General features: G+C 46.4%; 1 protein-coding gene across 2 annotated transcripts in view; it reads left to right on the top strand.

The window, feature by feature from the left end:
* Nucleotides 1–25,101, top strand: part of CMSS1 (cms1 ribosomal small subunit homolog) — a 1,475,838-nt gene that overhangs the window by 1,289,898 nt on the left and 160,839 nt on the right. Inside the window, exon 5 of one of the 2 annotated variants that reach the window (XM_078657737.1) lies at nt 4,303–4,429. In XM_078657737.1, the coding sequence (XP_078513863.1) occupies nt 4,303–4,429 (127 nt within the window). Of the gene's footprint in view, nt 1–4,299; nt 4,430–25,101 lie in introns of both variants that reach the window. The other variant, XM_078657736.1, reaches the window with a different exon arrangement.

Below are 25,101 nucleotides of genomic sequence, written 5' to 3'. Positions count from 1 at the left end.
CGCAGGATAGTGTCCCGATCATGGTAGTTGAGTAGCTTGGCTATCACTGGCCGGGGGCGAGCGCCAACCGGCGACTTCTGGGTTAACGCTCGATGTGCCCGCTCGATTATGAAGCAGCGCGAAAGGGATTCCGGCGGTAGCCATCCCTCTAGCCATTGGGTCAGGAAAGCCTCCATGTTGCCCTTTTCGCAGTCCTCCGGAAATCCAACGAACCTCAAGTTGTTGCGCCGGGCCCGCCCTTCCGCATCCTCCGCCCGGAGCATGAGGCCTTTCTGAATCCCTTCCATGTTGGCCACCTTCTTCTTCAAGGTTGCCACATCATCTTCCACTCCCGTTATTCTGGTCTCAGTTTCTGTGACACGGGCCACGGCATTTCGTAGATCTTGGCATAATAAGGTGACGTCCGCCCCAATGGCCCCAATCTTCGCTTCCAACATGTCTCTAGATTGTGTAATAGCAGCCATGAGGGCTGCATTGTCTGGCCTCGGAGCCTTGTGGCCGCCAGAAGCCCCAGCACCCCCACTTGGTCCCGTAAATTTGTCTATTAGTCCTTGTTTCGAGGCACCACCACCACTGCCGCCCCTGGTCATGTTCAGTGGCAGCTGGGATCTCCACTCCGGGCCCACCACACGTATCCCCGATTCTCGGCGACGTCCCACCGGGGGAGGATCACTCACCCACACCACACTCGTTTTCCAGGGTCTAGGGGGCCAGCCAGCCGCACCGCCAATGCCGTTCACCGTCCTAGTGCGTTGTGCCTGTTAGCTGCTATCACTCGTGGTGCCTTCCAGCTCTCTTCTCAGCGGGGCAACCAGGTCCGTCGCTCCCTCTGCCCTGGCCTCAAGACTGGCCCCGCGGTCCTCACCCCTCGGTGCACTTTTGCGTCCGCCGTCCAGGTATCTGCCCCCCCGTCGATATGCCTCTCAGGGTGTCGGCTGCCGTGTGAACCCCTCCTGGCTCCAGAGGTATCCCCCGATGCTATGCGCCAGTCTTCAGGGGCCCAGCGGTCTCTCCTCACCTCTGGGGCTCACAAAGGCGCAGGTCCGAGTGCACGTGTCCCTCGCCCTCCCGGGGCAACAGCCGGAAGCCAAGTGCAAGGGCCAGGAGGGGACCGGCACCGATTGACGGGGCCCTCCGGATGTCTATCTGCCCGTTGAATGACGCTCCCGCCTTCAGGAGGGCCCGGACCCCTCGCCCTCCCGGGGCAACAGCCGGCAGCCAAGTGCAAGGCCCAGGAGGGGACCGGCACCGATTGACGGGGCCTTCCGGATGTCTATCTGGCGCTCCCGCCTTCAGGTCGGCCCGGACCTTCCCTCGCTGCTCCGTATGGTCGCGGGCGGCCGGGCTCCCCAGATCTCGTGTGGGGGGTCCCTGCCTCCCAGTATCACCGCAGCCCAAATCAGCCGCCGAGTCAAAGCCAGTTTTGACTGTCATGTGTCTCTCCAGTACAATTCAGGAAAGAAAACGTGATGGGTCGGATGCTAGAATTAATCCCAACCACTGCTAATTAGTTGAGCCACATTCCATTCCATTGTCCACCATGCCACCTCCGATTACACAAAGCCATATGCAAATCATACTTGATCCTGCTCCAACAGGAAGGGTTCGTTTCGAACTGTCAAACCAAGTCTGCTGTGTCTCAGAACACAACAACCCAAGACCAGTTTCACCCCAGTTGGGGCTTTTCGGTCGGATGCAGCTTGGGGTCAGGTCTGGGCATACCCGTTGACCTTAAGGCATTTCACTGAAGTAAACAAAAAGGTAAAGGATGAGATACGTGAATTAATGTCATCCACAGGCAATTACTCAGGGCTACATCCCAGTCCATCGTTCCTTTTCCCACTATGTCACCTCAGATTGTCATACGTAAACCATCCTTGATTCAGCTCCAGTAGGAACAGTCCTCCTCGGACTGCTAGGCCAGATCCTCTCTGAACCGGAACACAAGCAACAAAAGGCTGGTTTTGTCCTGCAGTGATTTGCTAATGGAGGCCACTTTTGTTTTAGTGCGGGGGCCTCTAGTCTGTTCCCCTAGTCGACCATGATGCAGTCATATTTTTTCATTTCTTTCATCTGCACCTCATACCAGGGTACAGTTTTCCATTGCTACTCCTCTTTTTTTAAATAAAGTAGAATGAGGGATAGATGAACGGAAGAGTGATTAGGACAGTGACCGCAGAGCATACAAGCAGCTCTCTATAAGTACTGGAGAGCAGGGGCGGATTGGCAAGGCGGGCATTCGGGCATGGGCCGAAGGGCCGGTGTATCAGTGCCCTCTGTGGGCCGTTTTTTTCTCCCCTGTCCCAGTCCACAGAGAGTGGACTAGGAAAGGGGAGAAAAAAAAACGGCCCACAGAGTGCACGGAGACAGAGAAAATGAAAGCAGCCTCGCTGTGCGGCCGGACAGAGATTGTCAGCTGTGGCCTCTCCTTCACCCCTGCCCTGCCAAGCAATCAAGCTGAGGCTGGGCTGGGGAGGGGTGATTGTTTGCAAGAATCGGCCTCCCAGGGGGCCAGGTGTTTCTCAGGCCTTTGAGCCATTTTCACCTCGGCCCCACTGGGGCCCATGCAGCCCAGAAACGGTGTTAGTCTTAACACCTCGCCCACAGCCCTTCACATTCAGGGCATAGTGGGCGAGGAAGAATGGGTCTTGCTGTGGGGGCCAGGTGATGTTTGGAATTTTTTTATTTTATTTATTTATTTATGCGATTTTATATAGCGCGGACTTTACCCGAAGGCGTCGGAGCGCTTCACACTAGAAACAGCAATAATACATGAGGAGAAAAATTACAAGTGAACAAATTACAAAAGCAAACGCTAAGTTACATGAATCAAAAGTGACAATAGTGAGCAACCAAAATACATGAGGTAGAAATCGGTACATTACAGGAGGAAAAAGTGATATGTGTGCAGGATACAAAAGCGTACAAAGTACAAGTAGAGGTATAATACTGCAATAAATGGCAGACACTCCAGTACAAGAACAAACGTTACGTAGGCAATGGTGGAACTTGTGCAAGTATATAAAGCAAACAAAAGTGAGAGGTAGCATACAGTGTGATACCAGAGAAAAGTGACGTGTGCAAGTTACAAAAGGGTACCATACACAGGTACAAGGGTAATACTACAGTAAATGGTAAACACTCAAACTGCCAGAACACACTGGGAAGGCACTTCCCATGCTCCAGCTTCACCTCAGCCTCCCCCTGGCTACCTGGCTACCTTGGATGACCCAGAAAGCTGTGGTCTGTGCTCCCCTGCCAGGACATTTTCCCGAGGCCTGGAGGCCTGATAAATTTACTAATTGGAGGGGCCTTACCTCGGTTCATGTGCTCCTGAGCTGAAGGTCTGGGGAGGGCTAAGTAGGTTAGTAATAGCAGGGGCTTTGCTGCTTTTCAGGTGCTCCTGTGCTGGAGGGCTGGAATAATTTTGTGACAGAAAGCGGCCTTGCTATTTTTTTTAGTTGCTCAGCATGTAGGCCATTGTCACCTTGGCCCTGTGTCCTGTGCAAGAACAGTATCCTCCCACTTTCATTCCTTGTCTGTGCAAATGGTGTTTCATGAAAGGCACGCCCCTTGAATGTGGGCCACGCCCCTTAAATATGGGCCACGCCTCCTGAATGTAGGCCACTTTTTTCATCAGTGCCCGGTCCGAATTGTGATCCCAATCCGACCCTGCTGGAGAGTGCTTACTTGATAGGACAGTTTGTAGAAGTATGAATGCACGATGGCAAAGCAGTTCCTTTATAATGTGTTGCTGGAGCACCCCTTTCTGGTCTTGACAGCGCAGATGTCGCCAGACAGTTATGTGAGCATCTCTAGAGGGGCTTTGGCTCCGCCCACTTGTTGGGAGCCAGGAGTATATATTTTGACAGGGCAGAGGTTGTGTGCTTCCACAAAAAACGTGGTTGCCCTCCCTTCAGCTGTGATAATTTGGTTTATTTCTCTAGGTGCCTAAGCTTGAATTTTCAGGGGCACACATATGACACTGGAGTGCTATTAAAGTGTCTTAGATAACTAGATAATTTATGTTGTATTCCTCTGGCAGCAGTGCAAATTGGAGGAGGGCAGTCTTTAACCTACATGGATTTTTAGGTCTGGCTTAACAGTGCCATTGTCATCTGACCTTTGAACCCACACCATTATTTTCTACAGTTATTTGCTTCCACAGAAATATATATCTATTCCCATGCTATTGGTATTTCCTTGTAATGCTTCACATTATCACGCAAAATTGCGTTAAAGCCAGACCTACTGCCATTGCCAATGCTCATTATTCTGTGTTATTTTTCTTTGTTTCAGAAGAAAATTTCTGATGTTCTTGCAAAGTCTGCGCCAAAACACGCTGTACCTGCAGACCTTCAACAGCTGGTGGTTCAACACTTTGAGAACAAGCGGTCGGTGATTGAAATGGAGGAGCTCCAGCTGCCAGGTGAGAAATACATCATCTAAAGACAACACAAACGCGAGCTTTAGCAGATATATATTGGGTGGTGGGGGGACTGAATATTCACGTTTTTGTTCCGTATCAAGTACTTAAGAATATTATTTAGAGTGAAATAGCTCTGCACATTTGTTTTTCGTCTGTCATGCTAGTGACACTGACGCAAAACGGTGACGTGACACTTGCTCGGATTAGTTCTTTGTATTTGTTTGCTCAGCCTGGCAAATCGATAAAGTCGCTCTGGTCCATCCACTCAGGAGGGCACGTTAATGTGCACAAAGAGTGAATTATTAACAGTAAGCACCGCTCTTCAATCTTGTGACTAATGCACTTTCTCGACAGGTTGCAGGTGTTTGTGTAACCAGTGTGTTCTAGAAATGCACATTGATTTGACATTTATAAGCAGCAATCATAATTAATTGAAAAAACAAAAATGTATCAGTAACTGTTGCTGCATACATCTAGAATTACACAGTCACCTCTGTATTACATCATTGGATCTACAGTCTGTGTGCCTGATCATACAGCCAGCTCACCATCTCAGCGTGGTATGCATTGCATACAGTGCTATAAGGAGCTCTGTATATCATCAAAATAGATGACGGGCTAAATTGCACAATATTTCACAACGCAATCGTTAGTCACCTATGCAGCCTGTAAAGGGGCGGCAGGGACAGGATTAACTGAGTCAGAGGCTTTGATTAATGATTTGAGAGATGGCTTTATTTTTATATGAGCTTTCCGTCTCCGGCTGGTAAGTCTTTCTCGGGCAAAAGCTGCAGGGTCCGTCTGGATGTTCTTCGGGGACGCCAGATTGGTAAACCACGGATTAAAGGTGGGACGCTCCGTCAAGACCGGAAAGCAAAAGAGAGAATAAAGACAGGGATTAGGGGGACGTCCAGGTTTTAGGAAGGCGAGGGGCCAGGAGTGAGGGAAACCAAGTGAACGAGTGCTGTATACACGTTAATTTGCCATGCTCAAGTGCTCGTGTGGAGGAAAGGGTTTCTGGAGATTGTACACGAAATTTACAACTATGTACATGCGGGCTTCTGCGCAGCAGGCTGGTTACGTAGTCCCACCCAACCCGCAACCTTGCCCCGTACTTGTTCAAGCCACGCTCCTCCCGTGGGAGCGTGGCGGGGCGGCTCGTGAAGACGTTGGCCTCCTGGCTTGTTGAGAACGCCTCTGATGTCCTGAGCCTGGCCCGTCTCGTCCTCTTCCTCCTGGATCTTCGGTTTCTCTCTCCTTCTCCGCTCACCGTCGCCTTCTTCTTCCTCCGGGGAAACGCCGTCCGTCGACTTCCTGGTTCCTCCCTCTTTTGACGAACCTGGTGCAATGACGTTCAACAGGGGAGGAGGCTCGTCGGGTTGGAATCCCCAATTAAAGGAGCCTTGTCCCTTTTCTTCATCGTAGCTCCATAGGGGCTCTTTATCATGTTGCCATTCGTTGTCGATATATGGATTGTCATGCTGGTGAGAGGGGATAGAAGCTGGTGAGAGGGGGACATCTGACCACCAATCGCGTACATGGTCCTGTCCCTCAAAGGAACGTCTCTCCCTGCCACACACCTCCCCTCCTGGATTCTCCCGATCGGGGAGAGGGAAGACTCTGAACAGAAAGTCAGCGTTCCCGTTTTCCGAGCCTTTCCTATGGTGTACAGTAAAGGTTCATGGCTGTAGGGACAGGAACCACCTGAGCACCCTTGGATTGTGGCTTCGGTTTTTGTACATCCACTTCAAGGGAGCATGGTCAGTATGGAGGATGAATGGCTTTCCCTCCAAATAATACTGCAGTTTGTCGATGGCCCACTTTATTGCCAGGCATTCCCGCTCTATAGTGGCATATTTACATTCCCTGGGAAACATCTTACGACTGGCATAAAGTATGGGATGTTCTAGCCCGTCGTCCCCCATTTGTGACAAGACGGCCCCAATCCCTACGTTTGAGGCGTCTGTAGCTAGTATGAAGGACTTGGTGAAATTGGGTGATACCAAGACCGGTGTGGTAGTTATTGTTTGCTTTAGGCTCTCAAATGCAGTCAATGCTTCCTGAGAGGGAGTTTGTAGTTCTCTGGGTCTGACGTCTTTTCTCAGGAGGTCAGTAAGGGGGGTAGCTACCTCAGCAAACCTAGGGATTAATCTGCGGTAATAACCAATTAGTCCTAGGAAAGCTCTCAGGTCTCTTTTATTGGTGGGGAAGGGTGTCTTTTCAATGGCTTTCACCTTTTCATTTTGTGGGGCAATAGTCCCGTCTCCGAGGACATATCCAAGATAGTTCACCCTGTTGACGCGGCTCTGGACTTTTTTGCATTTATGTGTAGACCTGCCTGTTTTAGTGCTGTTAGGATGCTGTGCAGATGTCGTAGATGGTCCTCCCAGGTGCTACTGTAAATCACGATGTCGTGTAGGTACGCCAAACTGAACGATGGATATGGTTGTAATATGGTATTCATGAGACGCTGGAAGGTGGCAGGAGCTCCGTGAAGACCGAAAGGAAGAACCGTGAACTCGTACAACCCCTCGTCTGTGATAAAGGCGGTCTTCTTCCGGTCTTCCTCACGGACGGGCACCTGCCAATATCCCTTCGTGAGGTCCAGGGTGGTGATATATACAGCATCCCTGAGTTTTTCAATCAGTTCATCAACCCGTGGTATGGGGTACACATGAAAGGTAGAGATGGCATTAAGAGCCCTGAAGTCCATGCAGAAGCGTTTAGACCCATCAGGTTTCGGAACCATTACGATCGGTGAGGCCCAGCTGCTTTTTGAAGGCCGTATTACCCCAAGGTTTAACATGTCTTTAACTTCTTTCCTTACTGCCTCTCGTCTAGCCGCTGGGATCCGGTAAGGTCGTTGTTTCACCATTTTACCGGGAGGTGTTTCAATGCGGTGTTCGACCAAGGTTGTTTTCCCGGGTAGGTCAGAGAAGATATCCGAAAAGGGTAACAGGAGGTTCTTTAGGTCTTCTCTTATTTGGTTCGACAAGTCATCGTTTACAACAAGCCGGTCTACTGTGGTCAGTGTTTCAGGGACTGTAGGTACAACCAGGTTTGTGCCCTTGGGGACAGGGCCAATCCACTTCTTCACAAGGTTAATGTGGTAACATTGAGACTTGGAGGCGGAGAGCTGTAGCCTATACGTTGTGTCCCCTATTGTACCGGTCACCTTGTATGGCCCCAGCCAGTCTGTTTTGCCTTTGCTGGAGATGGATGGTAAGAGGACTAGCGCCCAGTCGCCGACTTTAAATCTCCTTAGTTTCTTCCCCCGGTCATAGGATTTCTTCTGCTTATTCCTAACAAACGCAGCACGGAGCTTTGAAGACTCGCTTGCGGTGCAAATAGACAGCGTTAGATGCGCTTTTTTAAAAATTGTTGATTAATCTTTTAAAATTGCATTTTCTTTTTCTTTACATATAGCGCTCACCCGCATTCTAATTTTGGAAAACTCACCGCTATTTTTAGCGGGTCACTTAGGACTGCAACTCACCTTTTCTCCTTTCCAACCATCTTGGGTGAGGCAGGGATTTACCGCGGCGCCATTTCGGTCAGCGCCCTAGTCTTTACGCCGGATAACTCGCCCCTATTTAAACCTCCCAATGACGACGCGCAGCGGGACTGCCGGACTCACGCCGGAGTCCAGCCAGAGTCCTGCCCGTCTGGGCTCGTCCGGACTCAGACGGGCCTGGGGGCTGGTACTATGCACAATAATTTGGCTTCCAGACTTAGGTACTCCCGTGAGGAGCTTATCGCATTGCGCCACTTTCATTCTGTGGACCGCAACCCGGTAGACAATGGATTGCTTTTATCACCACTCGGAAGGGTGGACCAGCTGCCTCCTCCGCAGAAAGGTAAGAAGACCTTGCTGTTGGGTTTGCTGAACTGCAGATCTCTTCCGAGGCACTCAGTTGAAGTCAATCTCCTTGTGCAAGACCAGGACCTAGTTATCCTGTTCCTATCGGAAACCTGGATAACTGCCAGTTCCGACGCCGATATCGTCCAAGCCCTCCCACCGGGCTTTCTGCTGTTTCATCTGGACAGACCTGAGGGGCGTGGGGGTGGCATCGCTATCTTATATAGAGAGACTTACGTATGTAGGGCCCAGAAGGGCTAAGTTGCTGACTGTGAGAGCTGCCATTTCTCTTTACAGATATCTCCCACAGTGGCACTGTCAGGTTTACTGATTTATCGGCCCCCAGGTTGCCTAGGCAACTTCGTGAGTTCCGTAATGGAAACTGTGACGATGCTGGCCTCAGCGACAACTAATTTTATAGTGTTGGGAGATCTTAATCTCCATTTTAATGATCCCTCAGATCCAATAGCCCGAGACCTTCAAGGGGACTTGAAAGCATGTGAGTTGCCCTTAATTAATGCAGGATCCACGCATGTGGAGAGTCACCTATTAGATCCAATGTTTTCTAATATCCCCCGTCTCCTGGCCAGGTCAGCATATCCTCTCCCGTGGTCCGACCACTTCTTGGTCTCGGTTGAATGGCAAGTTGAGCTACCCCCAACACCCGCCCAACAGGTTTTCCTGGTGGACAGAGCTTGGTCCAGATTATCGATCAATGACTGGACCTCCAAACTGGTAGATTCGCTTCCTTCTCCCGAGTCAGACCCGATTAAAGGAGATGCGAACTTCAACCAATGGTTGACTGCCTCGCTTGATGCCCTCATTCCTAATAAGAGAGTGCAAAAGAGGGAGAAAAGAATCGGTTCGGCTCCCTGGTACACTGCCGAGCTTCGCTTGCTTAAGAAAGGATGTAAAAAGCTAGAGAGGGTATGGAGAAAGAAATTAGAGGCAAATAAGCGAGAGGAATATTGTGTAGCTATGAGGGGTTATAAAGCTGCCCTCCGGCTAGCAAAAGCCCAATTTTTTGAAGAGCGCATAAGATCGGCCACAAACTCATCTAGGGAAACTTTTAAAGTGGTGCAAGAACTCCTTAAAGTTCCCGAACCTGTAGCCACACATGATAAACAGAAGTGTAAGGAGCTGGCAGACTTCTTTCACATAAAAATAGGAAAGATACTTAGTTCCCTGCCTCAGATCATTCGACCTCAACAGACTCAGGAAAAGAACTCCTTAATTCAGCCTAGAGAGTTATTTACCTCTCTAGATACTTTCGGCCCAGTTTCAGAGGCTGAAGTATTGAAAGTCCTTAGATCTATGAAAAGTAGCTCCCCTATGGATCCGGTCCCTATGACATTTTTAAAGCAAGTAGCATCCTCCATAGTGACTCCTATCACTGATTTGATGAACGCTTCTTTCTCCCAGGGCTTGGTGCCACCAAGCTGAAAAACAGCAGTGGTTAAGGCACTTTTAAAAAAGCCTAACTTGGACACGGCGGAATTGGCAAATTTTAGGCCCATATCTCTTCTGCCAGGCCTCGGCAAAATTGCTGAGAGACTAGCGAATTACCAATTGTCAGGCTTCTTGGAGTCGAATGGACTGCTCCGAGACTCGCAGACCGGTTTCCGTCCAGGCCAGGGCACTGACACTGCCCTCCTGGCAGTCGTAGAAGAATCCAGACGCATTATGGACTCAGGAGGATCCGTGGCGGTGATCCTCCTGGACCTTAGTGCGGCGTTTGACACCGTTAATCATCAGGTGCTGATTCAGCGACTGTCAGGAGTGGGTGTGGCAGGGGCCGCTTTGAAGTGGCTCAGGTCATTTCTTGACGGCCGTGCATATCAGGTTTGGGAAGGCAGCAATCGGACTACATCTATCCCCCTCCAGTGGGGGGTGCCACAGGGCTCCTCCCTTAGCCCTACATTGTTTAATGTATATATGGCCCCCCTGGAGGATGTGGTGACCCCTTATAACATCAAGCTCATCGGCTATGCTGATGATACTCAGTTAGTGGTCGCCCTTTCACAACTGGTAGAGAATCCCGATTTGCTGTACTCATGCCTGTCGGAAGTCCACACCTGGATGGACCAATCAGCTCTTAAGCTGAATGGCTCTAAGACAGAGATAATGCTGCTAGGGAATAAAGCTCCCTCACTCCCATTGACCAGCTGGCCTAGTTGTATGGGCGATCTCCCCAGCATGAAAGAGGAGATTAAGAGCTTGGGGGTCTGGTTGGAACCTGATCTTTCATTCAGGACCCAAGCTAAAAAAACGGCAGTTTGTTTCGCCCTGTTACGTTCAGCTCGCAAAATCTTCCCTCTTCTTCCTTTTCCATCCAGGAAGTTGTTGATTCAGGGGCTGATAACATTGCGACTCGATTATAGCAATGCCCTTTTTCTGGGTGCCCCTGAATCTACTTTTAACAAACTTCAGCAGGTCCAAAATGCTGCGGCCAGATTGCTCATGGGCACTCCCAGAACCGAGTCAGCTAGACCTGCCCTAAAGGCATTGCACTGGCTCCCAGTGCGGGAAAGAGTAAAATTTAAGGCACTCTGTATAGCCCACAAAATTCTCCAGGGGATAGGACCCCTATTCTGAGAAATTTAGCAGTGCCATACAAAGCGAACAGAACATTGCGTTCTGATCAGAAACATCTCCTCCTAGTCCCCAGAGTAAAGAGGGCACGCACGGGCGGGAGAAGATTTTCGGTGAACACTGCGAGGCTTTGGAATTCCCTACCTTTAAAACTGCGCGCTGAGACCTGCACTTTGCGCTTTCGCAAATGTCTGAAAACCCATCTGTTCCCTGTTTGATTGCACCTGACTGACTGTTTTTATCTGTTGGTGTCCTGTTAAGCGCTGGGATGCCCTAGGGTAACTGCGCGCTATATAACATTTTAAATAATAATAATAATAATAATTTTGTATTCCAGATTAGTATATGCGAGGTTTCTTAACTTGCCCAGTTTGGACCTCAATTGTAGGGTGTAGAAGGGACTTTTGTTCTTGGTCCTCTTCTGTTTCCCACACATCTTTCGTCATTTCCATCAATGACAGAGGGTGACGTCCATACAGTAATTCAAAGGCTGAGCAGCCTAAACTGCTCTGTTTCTGAGCCCGGAGTACGTATAGGGCCAATGGTAGGAGGCAATCCCAATCAGACCCTTCAGAGGTCAGCATTTTTTTTTAGCGTAGTCTTTAAGGTCTGATTGTACCGCTCTACGAGTCCATCCGTTTGGGGGTGATAAACAGATGTCCTTATGTGACGGACATCTAATGTTTTACAGACCTCTTTCATCAGGCGTGAAGTAAAAGGTGTACCCTGGTCTGTTAGGACCTCTTTAGGGAATCCGACCCTAGAAAACAACTCCACGAATCTCTCCGCAATGTATGAAGTGGTGGGGGCCCTCAGTGGGAAGGCTTCTATGAACCTTGTTGCATAGTCAACTATTACGAGGGCATATAGATGTCCCCTTGATGACTTTGGTAGGGGACCTATTAAGTCCATACCCACACTTTCGAAGGGGGTGCCAATTATGGGCAGGGGTTGTAGTGGTGCTGCCGGGGGCCTGTGGGTGTTCTTTCTTTGGCAGATTTCACACTTCATGCAATAGTTCTGTACATCTTTGTATATTCCAGGCCAGTAAAAATAACGTATTATGCTCTCTGTGGTTTTTTCCTTCCCTGAATGACCAGTCGTGAGGTGAGCATGGGCAAAGAACAATACCTGTTCACGGAAGGGTAGGGGCACCAGTAGTTGGGCTGTGCCTCCTTCTTCAGTCTCCCTATACAGTAAGTCCTTTCGTATCACAAATCGGGGATAAGTGTGAGGATGTAGATTTTGAGACACGTGAGCGTTTTCCCAGGCATTATATAGGGTTCTGTCGTCTACTTGTGCAAACCTAAAACTACGGTCTATGACCCAGGGTTCCGGAGTAATAAGAGTAGGTATAGGACCGTCTATCTTCGGGGCTGGCCTATTTAAGCTGTTCTTAAAAAGGGAGAGGAACTCCGGGTTGTCCACCCTAGGATTACGTCTTCGGGAACTGAGTCTACCACCCCTACTTTTACTGTATATGGCTCTTTGTCTGTTGGTCGTATGATTACCTGTGCCAGGGGGTATGGTTTGACATTCCCATGTACACAACGTATGTGCACCACCGTCCCAGGGACGTACTGGTTAGGGAGAACAAAGTGTTCTTGGACCACTGATTGCCTGCACCCAGAATCTAGAAGGGCTTTTACCAAGTAGCCATTCATCCTCATACTTCGATAAAAGGATGCTCCCATTTCCGCGGAGTAGAGAACCGTTTTGGGAAGATACCCCACTTCCATAGGTTCTTCCGTCAATCGTTTTCTGGGGCATAAACGGGCGATGTGGCCCCACTCGCCACATTCAAAGCACTGCGGCCCACGCATGAGAGGAGAGTCCATTCTTGGCTGTCTGGGTATCACAAGATCCAACGGAGGTTTTAGTTTCCTCTCCACTTTGGCTGGAGGCGGATGTTTACTGACTTTCTCATGGTCCCAGCCCAAAGTTCGTGGCTGTGCCCTTGCGTAGTTAGCAGCCATCTCAATGGCCTGTTCTATGGTGAGTCCCGAGTGTTGCCTCAGCCATCTTTGTGAGGCATATGTAAGTGCCTCCATGAACTGTTCCAGGTAGATTTTGGCCATCACTTCTTCCTTGGTGCTGGATTCTGGCTTTAACCATTTGTCTGCGGCCATTTTAAGGCAAAAAATAAGGTTTTGGGGTTTTCGCCTGGGGTCCCTCGTTCTTTTCTGAAACGGACTCTGTAGGCTTCGGAGTCAAGTCCTAGGTGATCGAGTATTACTTCTTTGATTAAGTGGTAAGGAGCCTTCCCAATGGGGTTGGCCACCTGATAGGCGAATTGTGCCTCACCCGTCAGCAACGGGGCTAGGAAGAAGGGCCACCTTACCTCTGGCCATCCCAACGCTCTGGCAGCCCGCTCAAAACTTAATAGAAATGCGTCAGGATCTTCTCCCTGCACATATTTCTGCAGCGCAATTCCAGAGGGGTTTGGGACGTGTATTCTACCCTCTACAGGTACCGACACAGTTGGAGGTGATACGCTTTTCTGGAGGCTTTCGATTTGGGCAGAGATAGTGTTTTGAAATAACTCTCGGTCTGCCTGCGCCGAGGAAAGTTGTCTCTCGACTGCCCATTCCAGTTTTTCTTGCCCCTTTATGATGTGCTGTATTAGGGCGTCCATCTCGGTGTTACAGATGGGCTGTGGTGGAGATCCCACTTCTGACACCAGTTGTAAAGGGGCGGGTGGGGCAGGATTAACTGAGTCAGAGGCTTTGATTAATGATTTGAGAGATGGCTTTATTTTTATATAAGCTTTCAGTCTCCGGCTGGTAAGTCTTTCTCGGGCAAAAGCTGCAGGGTCCGTCTTGATGTTCTTCGGGGACGCCAGATTGGTAAGCCACGGATTAAAGATGGGACGCTCCGTCAAGACCCGAAAGCAAAAGAGAGAATAAAGACAGGGATTAGGGGGACGTCCGGGTTTTAGGAATGCGAGGGGCCAGGAGTGAGGGAAACCTAGTGAACGAGTGCTATATACACGTTAATTTGCCGTGCTCAAGTTCTCGTGTAGAGGAAAGGGTTTCTGGAGACTGTACACGAAATGTACTACTATGTACATGCGGGCTTCTGCGCGGCAAGCTGGTTACGTAGTCCCACCCAACCCGCAACCTTGCCCCGTACCTGTTCAAGCCACGCTCCTCCCGTGGGAGCGTGGCGGGGCGGCTCGTGAAGACGTTGGCCTCCTGGCTTGTTGGGAACGCCTCTGATGTCCTGAGCCTGGCCCGTCTCGTCCTCTTCCTCCTGGATCTTCGGTTTCTCTCTCCTTCTCCGCTCACCGTCACCTTCTTCTTCCTCCGGGGAAACGCCGTCCGTCGACTTCCTGGTTCCTCCCTCTTTTGACGAACCTGGCGCGATGACGTTCAACAGGGGAGGAGGCTCGTCGGGTTGGAATGCCCAATTAAAGGAGCCTTGTCCTTTTTCTTCATCGTTGCTCCATAGGGGCTCTTTATCATGTTGCCATTCGTCGTCGATATATGGATTGTCATGCTGGTTAGAGGGGATAGAAGCTGATGAGAGGGGGACAACTGACCACCAATCGCGTACATGGTCCTGTCCCTCAAAGGAACGTCTCTCCCTGCCACACAGCCATATTCGATTGTGTTTAGCTTTATACATTATTCTTCGCATTGACGTTGGAAATATCGCTTCACATCCTATTGCAGTTGCACAAACCTTTTATTATTTTACATTCTTCCCATCCATATTGGTCAAAACCAGCACCCATCGCTTAAATACTCATATCTAATATAAATGAAAAAATCAGATAACGTATATGAATGGCATAATCAGTAACATGAGCGTCGCAGGTGATTGCAGCACGTATTTCCAACAGTAGCCTGAAACGCACTTGTTCTGATCCTTCTCTGCAGAGAGAAATAGTCAGTGGCATGGAATACGAATGCGCAGCCCTCTCCTATACATTCCTCAGCTGACCTGTGTGATTATATTTTGACTGAGAGCCAAAGCTAGTCTACTTTACTCACTTTGACTCCAGTGATGTCTTTTTTTTTGAAGGTCAGATAAGAGCTCTTGGGAGCAACCCTGTTTGAATTGTCACTCTTGCATGAGTATAACATGTGTAACCTGCATTGCGTATCTCACAGGTTTTCAGTTCCATAATGTGAGATCCCATATCTTAACGTTTTTCCAGGGCAGCTCCTGGCTGGCTGTGTATGTTGATTTCACTATTGACAAGCACCAGTCCATATTGGGGCACCAGAGTTCCATCTTCGGCATTTCCCGCCTCCCCAAAGTCTGGCAAAGCCTCTACAGGCAGCCACTTGTCCCAGAGTGCATTATACTCCAAGGTATTTAAGCTAATTTGTTTGCTCAGAAGACATAAGCATTGCCTTTGATATAGTCCATGAAACATTATTTGATAAAATGGGCATGGTTGCAACTGAGCACATTCTGCCACGCTCCAAAAAACCCATTCTTCAAACAGTTAGCCCCAAAGAAATGAGGCTGATAATGTTGTTGGAAGGTCTGGCTACCTCATCCACCCATTAACACTGCTGTCCCACCTCCAGTAGCCAGGGATCACAAATACACACTGTGGGATAAATGAGAAATCCATCTCTAGTTTAGCTAATGAAGGCAGTGACACAAAGAACTCCTACCAGTAACCTTTTTGGTTTTCAGCTGATTCCTTTTTCTGCAGATTCGCAGCACGGTTTCAGCCACTAGAGTCAGCATGCACAAGGAGATGATGGACGGAGCGCTGAAACTTTACAGACCCTCACCCCCAGTCACAGATCTGGGTTTAATCCATCACCATTCTTTAGCTCACTTCGCCACCCCGGTTCAGACCCAGCCATATGCAAATCAGTCATGACCCTGTGCCTCATGGGAACAGTCCAGCCCGAACTGCCAAGCTAGGTCTTCCCTGGACTGGAAACAAGCATCCTGGGACCGGTTTGGGGGTAACTCCCCTCATCAGCAGGCTAGCTTGAATCCAGTGGCAAATTGAGCAAGGAAGCCCCGTCTGGGCATAACCTGTCAACTTAGGGGGAACAAAGCAAACAGAAGGAGATGATGGACAGAGCTCTGAAACTTTTCAGACACTCACCCCAGTCACAGATCTGGGGTTAAACCATCCCCATTCTTTAGCTCACTTCGCAACCACAGTTGAGACCCAGCCATATGCAAATCAGTCTTAACCCTGTTCCTCATGGGAACAGTCCAACCCGAACTGCCAAGCCAGGTCTTCCCTGGACTGTAAACAAGCATCCTGGGACCGGTGTCGGGGTACCATCCCTCACCTGCCATGCTAGCTTGAATCACGTGGCAAAGTGAGCAAGGGACCTACGTCTGGGCATACGTTGCCAATTTGGGGTGACAAATGCAAAAAGAACAATTGATAGACATAATGCAGAGCAATGTCATACATTCACCCCAGTACAGAGATCTTGACCTAAATCCATCGTTTGTTTGCTAACAATGCCAATCCAGTTTGAACCCGGCCATATGCAAATCAGTCTTGACCCTGTGCCTCATGGGAACAGACCAGCCCGAACTGCCAGGCCTTGTTTTTGCTTTGTTCCCCCTAAGGTGGCAGGGTATGCCCAGACATGGGTCCCTTGCTCACTTTGCCACTGGATTCAAGCTAGCCCCCATTGGGGGCAAGGTAAAGACTGATGTGCATATGGCGGGGTTCAAAGAGCAATGGCATGGTGGGTAAAAAAACTATGGATTTAGGCCCAGATCTCTGTACTGGGGTGAATCTATGACATTGTTTTGTAATCTGTTCATCAATTGTTCTTTTAGCACTAGAGTCAGCATGAACTTGAGTCTCCAATCCCTTAGAGATTCAGAATTCATGAATGACGGGGTGCACCAACAGGGTTGTCATATGGAGGTGTGCCATTGTTCTAGAGACTGGGAGCTTACATTCCTTTTCTTCATTTAGTAGGTTTTCACCATTATCCATTATTAATTTTGTGCAGTCTCTTCCATTTTGATGTCTGGATTACGTATGGATCCTTGTCCACTCTGGATTTGAATAATTAGCTTAACTCTAACAGATTTACGACTTCAATGAGAGTAAATCAGAATAATCAGAGAAATAGGAAGAAAACCCATCAGGTGATTTACCAGTTATGCCTATGGTGATGAAAGTGAGTAGCAGAATAGACTGACCTATCATTTCCAATGCTGCAGAGAGATTGAGGAGTATGAGAGGTGAGAGATGGTTGTGATGTGTAGCTCCAATAAGACTGGCCTTGTTAGAGAGGGCGGAGTGAAAAGCTTTGTAAGCCTTACTGAAGGTGATTGATCAAGTTGTGAGTGGTGAATTGGTTGAGATGTAGACATTCAGGTATTTTGGAGAGCATAGGGAGTTGGGAGACAAAGGTTGTATAGTATATTTAATGTTCATTTATATAAAACTTTCGTTATCACGCTAGGCAGGTTGCCTCACAGCCACTTCAGAGTGCTTGGTGGTTGTAGGTGTGATTCTTAAGGATCAGCACAAATGTATTGATCCTCAGGGGCGGTTATAATGGAAATGTCATCAGTCCATCAATATTCAATTATTTTGGTTATAGCTCAGACTCAATTAGTCCTGGAAAAATTAACATAAGATATGGGGATTTTTGGGTAGGGTCTTGTTGCCTGCCTGGACCCAGATATGGGCATGGAGAGGTTTAGATCAGGCAATGGTGAATGAAACTCATCCTTAAAAATAATAATTACCAGATATATTTTAAACTCAAGGTAATGACTTTGACATCAACAAATGGATTCTAATCCATTCGTAAATGGGACTGGAGCCAAGGCATTAAAGGGTTTATACATTGTGTTTTATTAATTTGAGATTGAGTTGGCACAGTTGAGCATCATTGTTCAGTCTATGGTTTATTATTTGAAGATAGGTGGTACCCAGGTTTTGAAGGCAGAGTTGACCTCTTTTCCAGTAGTCTTTATCAATTGCGCATAAGACTGTACTTTAGCTCAATTGAGCAAATGGCGTGATTACAAAGCACAGGTTTCATGCTATTTTTTAAACACATTGACATATTTCTATGCAATGGTTATCCATACCACTTTTACTTTATAGTGTGAAGAAATACCTTCTACACTTTGCTTCAATTAAGTCCATCCAGTGACACCTAGTCGTTATTTGTTTTTCCTATTTCATTTATCTGAGTTTGAGACTTCTCCAGTTCCATTCTATGTTCCGAAAGCCAGTAAGAAAATAGGTTACCAGTTGGGGTGATGCTCGGCCTTTTAAAATAATATTTCCAAATAATATGTCTAAAATCCTGGTAGAGCCAACACAATGAATAAACTTGGGCTCCACCGTGGTAGCTATGGCACATAACAGACAGGCTTAACTTAAGGGAAAATGTGTAATATACAGTGCCAACAACAATTAAAACGTTAGTCAGTCAAGAAATCTTTATTCAGCAAAACATTGCCATACAAGAGACATGCTCTCTAGATAAAAACATATTTTAAAATAAATGTATAATAAAAAATCATTGTATCATGAAATCATTGTTTTAACAAAATAACATATAAAGTGCTTTCTTCTGAACGCAAAATCTTATTCCAATTATTATACATCGCCTTGCCTATGTCATTGCATCTCTTATCATTATACATTGTTGAATGTACTTTGCCATAAAAATGCATATTAGTTGTGTAGAAAGTACATGTAAATATAAAAAGATGGGTCTATTGAATATAAAGTCATGATTGTGTAATAATGGTAACAAAACCGTTTTGCAGCTTCCTTACAAAAGTGACAAAATAAGATAAAGTGCATAGGGCAGTGTGCTGATCAGTTATCACGGGGGCAGTGAGGCAAAGTGTTCTTCCATAAACCCTTTCTCCACATAGGTCAAAAGGCTATGCACTATATTGAGCCTAAATCGGGTAAGAAGAAATGTGTGGTGCTCATTGGTGATAAAAACAAGATGTGGCTCAATCTAATTTGTAGTTGAAATCAGGGAATACTTGGAAACTATAAACTACCTTGTCTTTATTTTCAGTCCCGCCTCTCTACATTTTACTTAAAATGAAGTTTTTAATATATCTCCAGAGCAGAAATTGGGCTGATCTGGTACGGAAAAATCTCCGGTTTTCCTATCAACACAAACCCTTTCTTTACATATCTAAACCAGGCAATGTTCATACTATACAAAAGATGACCCAGCACCCTTCAGTTATCTTTATAATATTTGTTTCAAATCAACAACAATATTCTCAATTTTCATTAGTGATTCCAAACGTTCTCCCAAGAATTTCAAAGTCAGATTCTTCAGTTTCAGTAGATTCTTTATTCACAATGATGTTTAAAATGAATAGCCAACGCGTTTCGAACCAGATGACCACATTACGGATGGATTGACGATACTGTTGCGTGGCTTTACTTTTCCTCACAAAATATCAAATTTGAATCATTCACAATATGGGACCATGATGATAGTCGCTCCCTAAAGGTACCTGAATCTCATCAACGTATGAAGACTTACATGAAGTTTTTCTTTTTCCACAAGGACAGTTGATAAGCCCTGAAGAAGTCCGGTAACGGACGAAACGCGTTGGCTATTCATTTTAAACATCATTGTGAATAAAGAATCTACTGAAACTGAAGAATCTGACCTGGAAATTCTTGGGAGAACGTTTGGAATCACTAATGAAAATTCAGAATATTGTTGTTGATTTGAAACAAATATTGTAAAGATAACTGAAGTGTGCTGGGTCATCTTTTGTGCAGTTTATTTTGTGAAAGTTAAGTTTCTTAGCTTTTGATTACTGGGTCATAGGGGACTATGTGCCAGACCACTTGCACCTTCAACCTATAAATACTGGACTTAAGGACTTTAGTACCAGTGCGGGCAGTGCAGCCTTAATCCCTGTTCTATTGTGATTTCTGTAATGTTCATACTATGATAATACGATTACTTTTCGCTGCTTATTTGGTCCATATAGCGTCAAAGAGCAAGAGGACGTAACTTGATGTAATCCTCCATGTAGCTGATCCCTTATTCACCGTGGCAAATAAAGTTAGGGGTACTTTTAGGAGCATAAAAAAAGTATTTGTAAGAAGTTGTTCTCTATCAGTTGTAATTAATCCGTTCCAGTCTTTTCCCCCACAGTTCAGCTCTGTAACTTGCAATAGAGATGCATTTGCTTTTATGAACATACATCATTTTTTTCAGGGGTTTGAAGCACAGTTTATTGGAGAACCAGATGACCGTTTCAATTATTCTTTGAATCTGTGGGCCTCTAACTATGCATGAATGATGACATCACAGTGCAAAATCAAAAGGACCCCTAAATACTGATTTCTGTATCTTATTATATGCATAGGGGTTCCATGAAAAAATAAAGTCTTGGATTTTACCAGTTGAGTTCCACACTTAATCACAAAAGATTTGGTGAGGTTCCTCTGCAGTTCAAGTCCTCCATAAATGGGGCACATGAGTCTATAAGTAACTAGCCCATTTGTCGTGCAGGAAGTAACACAGTGTACACAGCATAGAGAAGTACAGGCATTGAGCATGGCCCTTTCTGTGGTATTGCCTGACCCTTCTCATGACTCCTTCTAGTTTGTTAATATACAAAGTGAAGATTTAGAGGGCCAGGACAGATACCTGCTGGCCTCTATTACTGATCTTTTTTGAGTTCGTACACTCACCGTCAGCACTATAGCATATGAAAGCAATTGAATCTTTTTGCAATTGTAATAAATTAGAAACAAAAGAGGGATCAGCGCCTAGGGAAACCATTTTCTCCAATAATTTCATTCTGTTAACACAATGGAATTCACTTGACAAGTCCACAAATGCCAACTGCACACCACCCTTTTTGACAATCATGTATTTAAAAATCAACAATAACAAATTAAGAACACTGCCTAGGCCTTGATGGAAGCCGTATTGCACAGAATAGTGTATTCATGGTTCCACACTTCGAAAAGTCAAAACACAACACAATAAAAACCCCAGAACCAATTTCTAAAAATGGAGAACATTATAATAAGAAAAATTACCATCTAAATCCAATAAGAGGTTTTATGCAATTGTACCAAATGTGGGAGGTGTATGTTTGAAGAAACACTTAAAATGTCTTGCAAAAAAAAAAAGATCCATTGAGAGAGAACTAAGATGTGAATTTTTAACGTTTTAAGGTAAAAGGGGCCAAGAAAAATTAATGTGCCAAGTAGAAATCGTTTTTCCCGGTTAACTCGGAACTATAAGCGATTTTAGGCTGAAACTGCAATGGAGTGGGGTTGGATAACCAAAGCATGCAGTCTTAGGTAAAGATTTTACCTTTATTCTTGGTCTCTAAAATAGTTTAAATCCTCCAGTTGGCTAAGGTTACAGTCTGTATGTGTTGAAGTATTCTCTAAGTCAGATAGCCATGGGACACAGTTCTGCTGATGCCATTGGTTTTGGTAAGAAAAGCTCAGAGTTGGAAAATTTAAATTTTGCGGCCGCCGAAGTCCTTTGTCGGACAGATACTTTTTCCGCTTTTGCCCATTCAAGATTCCTACCTTCAGACTTAGGGACTGATTTAGAGTTTGATGAACAGAATTTTTTCCATCAGGCTGAGGACATTACCTCCACCATCCCGAAGGACCTCTGTCTGCCAGATTTAGAGATGTCTGCCGACCCCACAGATATTTCTCTTCATTATATATGTTGTAAAAGTTTAACTTAGAGTACCATCAGCTATGTCGGCCGACTGTCAGGCTTTTCAAAGGCTTTTTGTTTTTCAAAAACAAACTCCCAAAGTTGGAGTTTGTTTTTGAAAAAATAATGTAAATGCCCTCCCTGACCCTGGGAGTTTTCTAACTCTGTATGGGAATTGTTTTGGGTTATTTCCTGTCCTCACCAACAAGTTTGTCATGGCAGTCAAGGGCAGTAAAAAAAGGACTTTCACCATCCTGCCTAAATTGGGCGGATGGTGAAATGCTCTTTCTCCAACAACACTACTCTTTAGGGTCATCAGAAGAAGCATTCAGTTGGCAGAGCCAACGGGGGCTGTATCGGCGGAATACTAAAGGTACACCCATGTCTAAATGAGGTGGGAGGACCGAAGGTCTGGCGGGCAGGGTTCGCTAAAGCATTTGTGATGGAGTACCCTGTCTACCAAACTCTAAATTGGGCTCTTGGTGTTTATTGAGCTGAAAACCTTCCATCAGAACAAGTCTAACGCTGTATCTGACCAAGTTGTCTTGAAATCTGACACCTGTGCTATGAGGTCCGGCTGACGCTTCGGAAGTCTATGAAGATCAATAATTTCTAACTCCTTGCTTTTCAGGCTTTCTGGAAGAGCTCCTTTCAGTCTCTTTTTAGGCTCTGAGAACCTCGGGCAGCACTTAGGGCTCGAGACTCACCCCAGCAGAGGTCACTAGTAGGGTCCAGTCCAGGTCCAGTTTCTACTGGCCAGCTGGGCACTCCAGGAAAAAGGCCTTGTGAAGCTTGTTGTGAATCTGTAGCCATACAAGAAGCCAGCCAACTGATGCTTGGAGTCCACGTCTCATGCATGGCTACAAGTGCAAGGCGGTTCACCCCTCAGGCCTCCGCACAGGTTACAGACAGCATGTCCACTCCTCTTCTGTCCTTCTTCAGGTCGGGATGTGTTCTGATGATCTGCAGGTGAGGTGACACTTTTGTTGGATTTACTACCTAGTGTGTGGGGGGAGCGAAGAGAGTGTCTGTGACCCTGGACACTCCCTAACCAATGAGGAAAAAGTTCCCAGAGACAACTCCACCCACTTTTTTTAATTAAATATTCTGTTTAGTAGGTTTTTAAGGAAAAACAGCATAATAAAACTCTAGATCAACATAATGTCTGCTTTTGTCTCAAAGCCTATAAAATATTACACAGAGTGTAATTCTGTTAAACACCTTGTCCCAGATAGTTAAAGTCATTGGTCTAGAATTATATGATTAAACACACAATTTGTGCAGTAAGTGTATACAGTACATGTCACATCAAGTACTATTTCTATATCGCCTGCACCCACCCCATATCCTAGTGTGTTTATGAGAACACCCTCACACTTCAAATACTGGTTTATCCATTGTGCAACATAAGTCCATGCTAGCTTTCCATTATGCTCCAGTTGGGGGATTGGGTTGTCACCAATGGCACGCAAAATCTTTCTTGCCTATCACTAGGCCTAATTTCAGTGGCTTCTTTTCAGAATGTGTGAAGCTTTTGTCCTTGATATTATTTAGTAGGGCCATTTTGCGAGTCAGATTAATTGGTCTGCCAAGTTCAGCACTCAATGCATCACAGATGTCATTCCAAAAAGGTACAAAGTGTTCCTCAATCCCATGTGATGTTGAGGAAATCGCCTTCCATTGTTCCTCTGGAACCAAGCTATATCCAACTGATGAGCCCTAATAAGGGTGATACCGGTCTTGGGTTGCTTGTGTTCTGGTTAAGAGAAGATTAGGCCTGGTAGTTTGAGCTGAAGTTTCCCCATTGAAGCAGGGCCAAGATCATTTGCATATGGCTAAGACCAAACTGAGATGGCATGGTATACAAAATAACAATGGACTGGGATGCAGCCCTGATTAATTACAGTGCTGAGATTAATTAAAGCATGCCATCCATCACTTTTGTGTATACTCCATTGTGTTGCAGTGGGCACAATTTGGAATGGCAAATCAATTCATTTGTCAAAGCCGGCATGGGTTCAGGTATACGTGGCAAGATATTTCAACTGGATCAGTCGTAATCGTGCAGAGATCGCACTTTCATAAGCGTCCATTGATTCTAAGTCAAACCAGATGGCCCATATTGTCTTCCCATTTACTGGTTAAGTCCGGAAAAGAGTCAGGAGTGTTAATGACCAATGTTTTACAGATAGTTGAAACTTGACCATGTTCCAGTAGATGGGATATTATCAATTTAGTTTCCAGAGGGTTGTATTGAGCAATGGCCACAGCCTCTGGCTAATGTGGCTTGACTGCATGCGAAAGCTGTAGATATCTAAAGCATGGGATCTCTCGAGACCAAACTCATGTTGCAGATCCTCAAATGATTTCATGCAAAGGTGCAAAGCATGTGCCCTAAGAACGTAATACCTTACGGGTCTTAACAACGAAACCCTTAAAGTACTTTGATTTGAGGTAGTCTGGTGCCACACTAGGGAGGAAACTCCCCAGTGAGCCTTGCATCCCTCCCAAGACATATATGAGACTGCCATCCTCCACGCCATCAGTGCCATTTCGATGGCTGGGGGTATGGTGATCAGTGGCTCCCCACTTAGAGATAGTGAAGGGGGAGTCCATGCCTGTGAGCGAGCATTCAAGCTTGTATGCCGGGCCATTCACCAAGCTGTATATCCAGTCATTCAATTCGAGGAGTTGTGATGCGCTTTAGTAGGAAGCCTCCGGATGTAGATTATAGGAGCTTCTGGTATGTCGAGGGGGAAATTCTGCAAATTGTATATGATTTGGGGAAGAATAACCATCTTAAACAATCCCACTTACCCCAATAAGGAGAGGGGTAATGTAGACCACCTTTGTTCATCACTACGAATGTCATTGAGTAAAGGTGTTATGTTGGCCTGCCTGGCCTGTGTTGCTGTGTCAAATATTTGTATTCCTAGTTATTGGAACCCATTATGTGCGATTGTCAGTCCAGCTTGGTTTGCTCAAGCCAGTTTCTGATCTGTACGTCTTGTTGGGAACAGACGTTATGCCAGAGAAGCTCCGGAAGGTATCTAGGGTCTCTGTACTGAAAGGTCCTGAGATATCTGGCAGGACCATATAAAGGAGGAGGAGGAGGAGGAGGTAATCAGCCTAAAGGAGACCCTGACCACTCAAACCCCAAATCTGTCCACTTCTACAGCACATAATGTTTGCCTTACTGCATATCATCCTACAGGGCACTATTAAGGGTAAAATTCAACATATTAGCACCCTTTAGCCCGTGAAGGTTTCTGTTGTCCTGTTCAGAGATGTATTTAGGGAAATGAGCAGTTCCCTCCTATGCAAAATCACTAAAATGGTTCTGGGATCAGTTCCTCCTCCCACCTGGTAGGTATCCAACTGGCTGCAGTTGGCTCAGCGAATAACGACTTCTCTTCCCCTGGCCGCCCTTCACACTGAACTATGACTGTGCAGGCCTCACCCTAGTCCCTTTCAAATTAGTGAATTTCCTGGATCTTCCACAGCTGGCATCTTTTAGCTGAGAGGAGTCACATACCTTACTTCCAGGTCTTCTTGCCAAAAGCATT

The sequence above is a fragment of the Lissotriton helveticus genome, chromosome 8 (assembly GCF_964261635.1).
Source record: "Lissotriton helveticus chromosome 8, aLisHel1.1, whole genome shotgun sequence".
In the NCBI taxonomy this organism is placed as follows: domain Eukaryota; kingdom Metazoa; phylum Chordata; class Amphibia; order Caudata; family Salamandridae; genus Lissotriton; species Lissotriton helveticus.
This window is presented reverse-complemented; position numbering and strand designations above follow the sequence as displayed.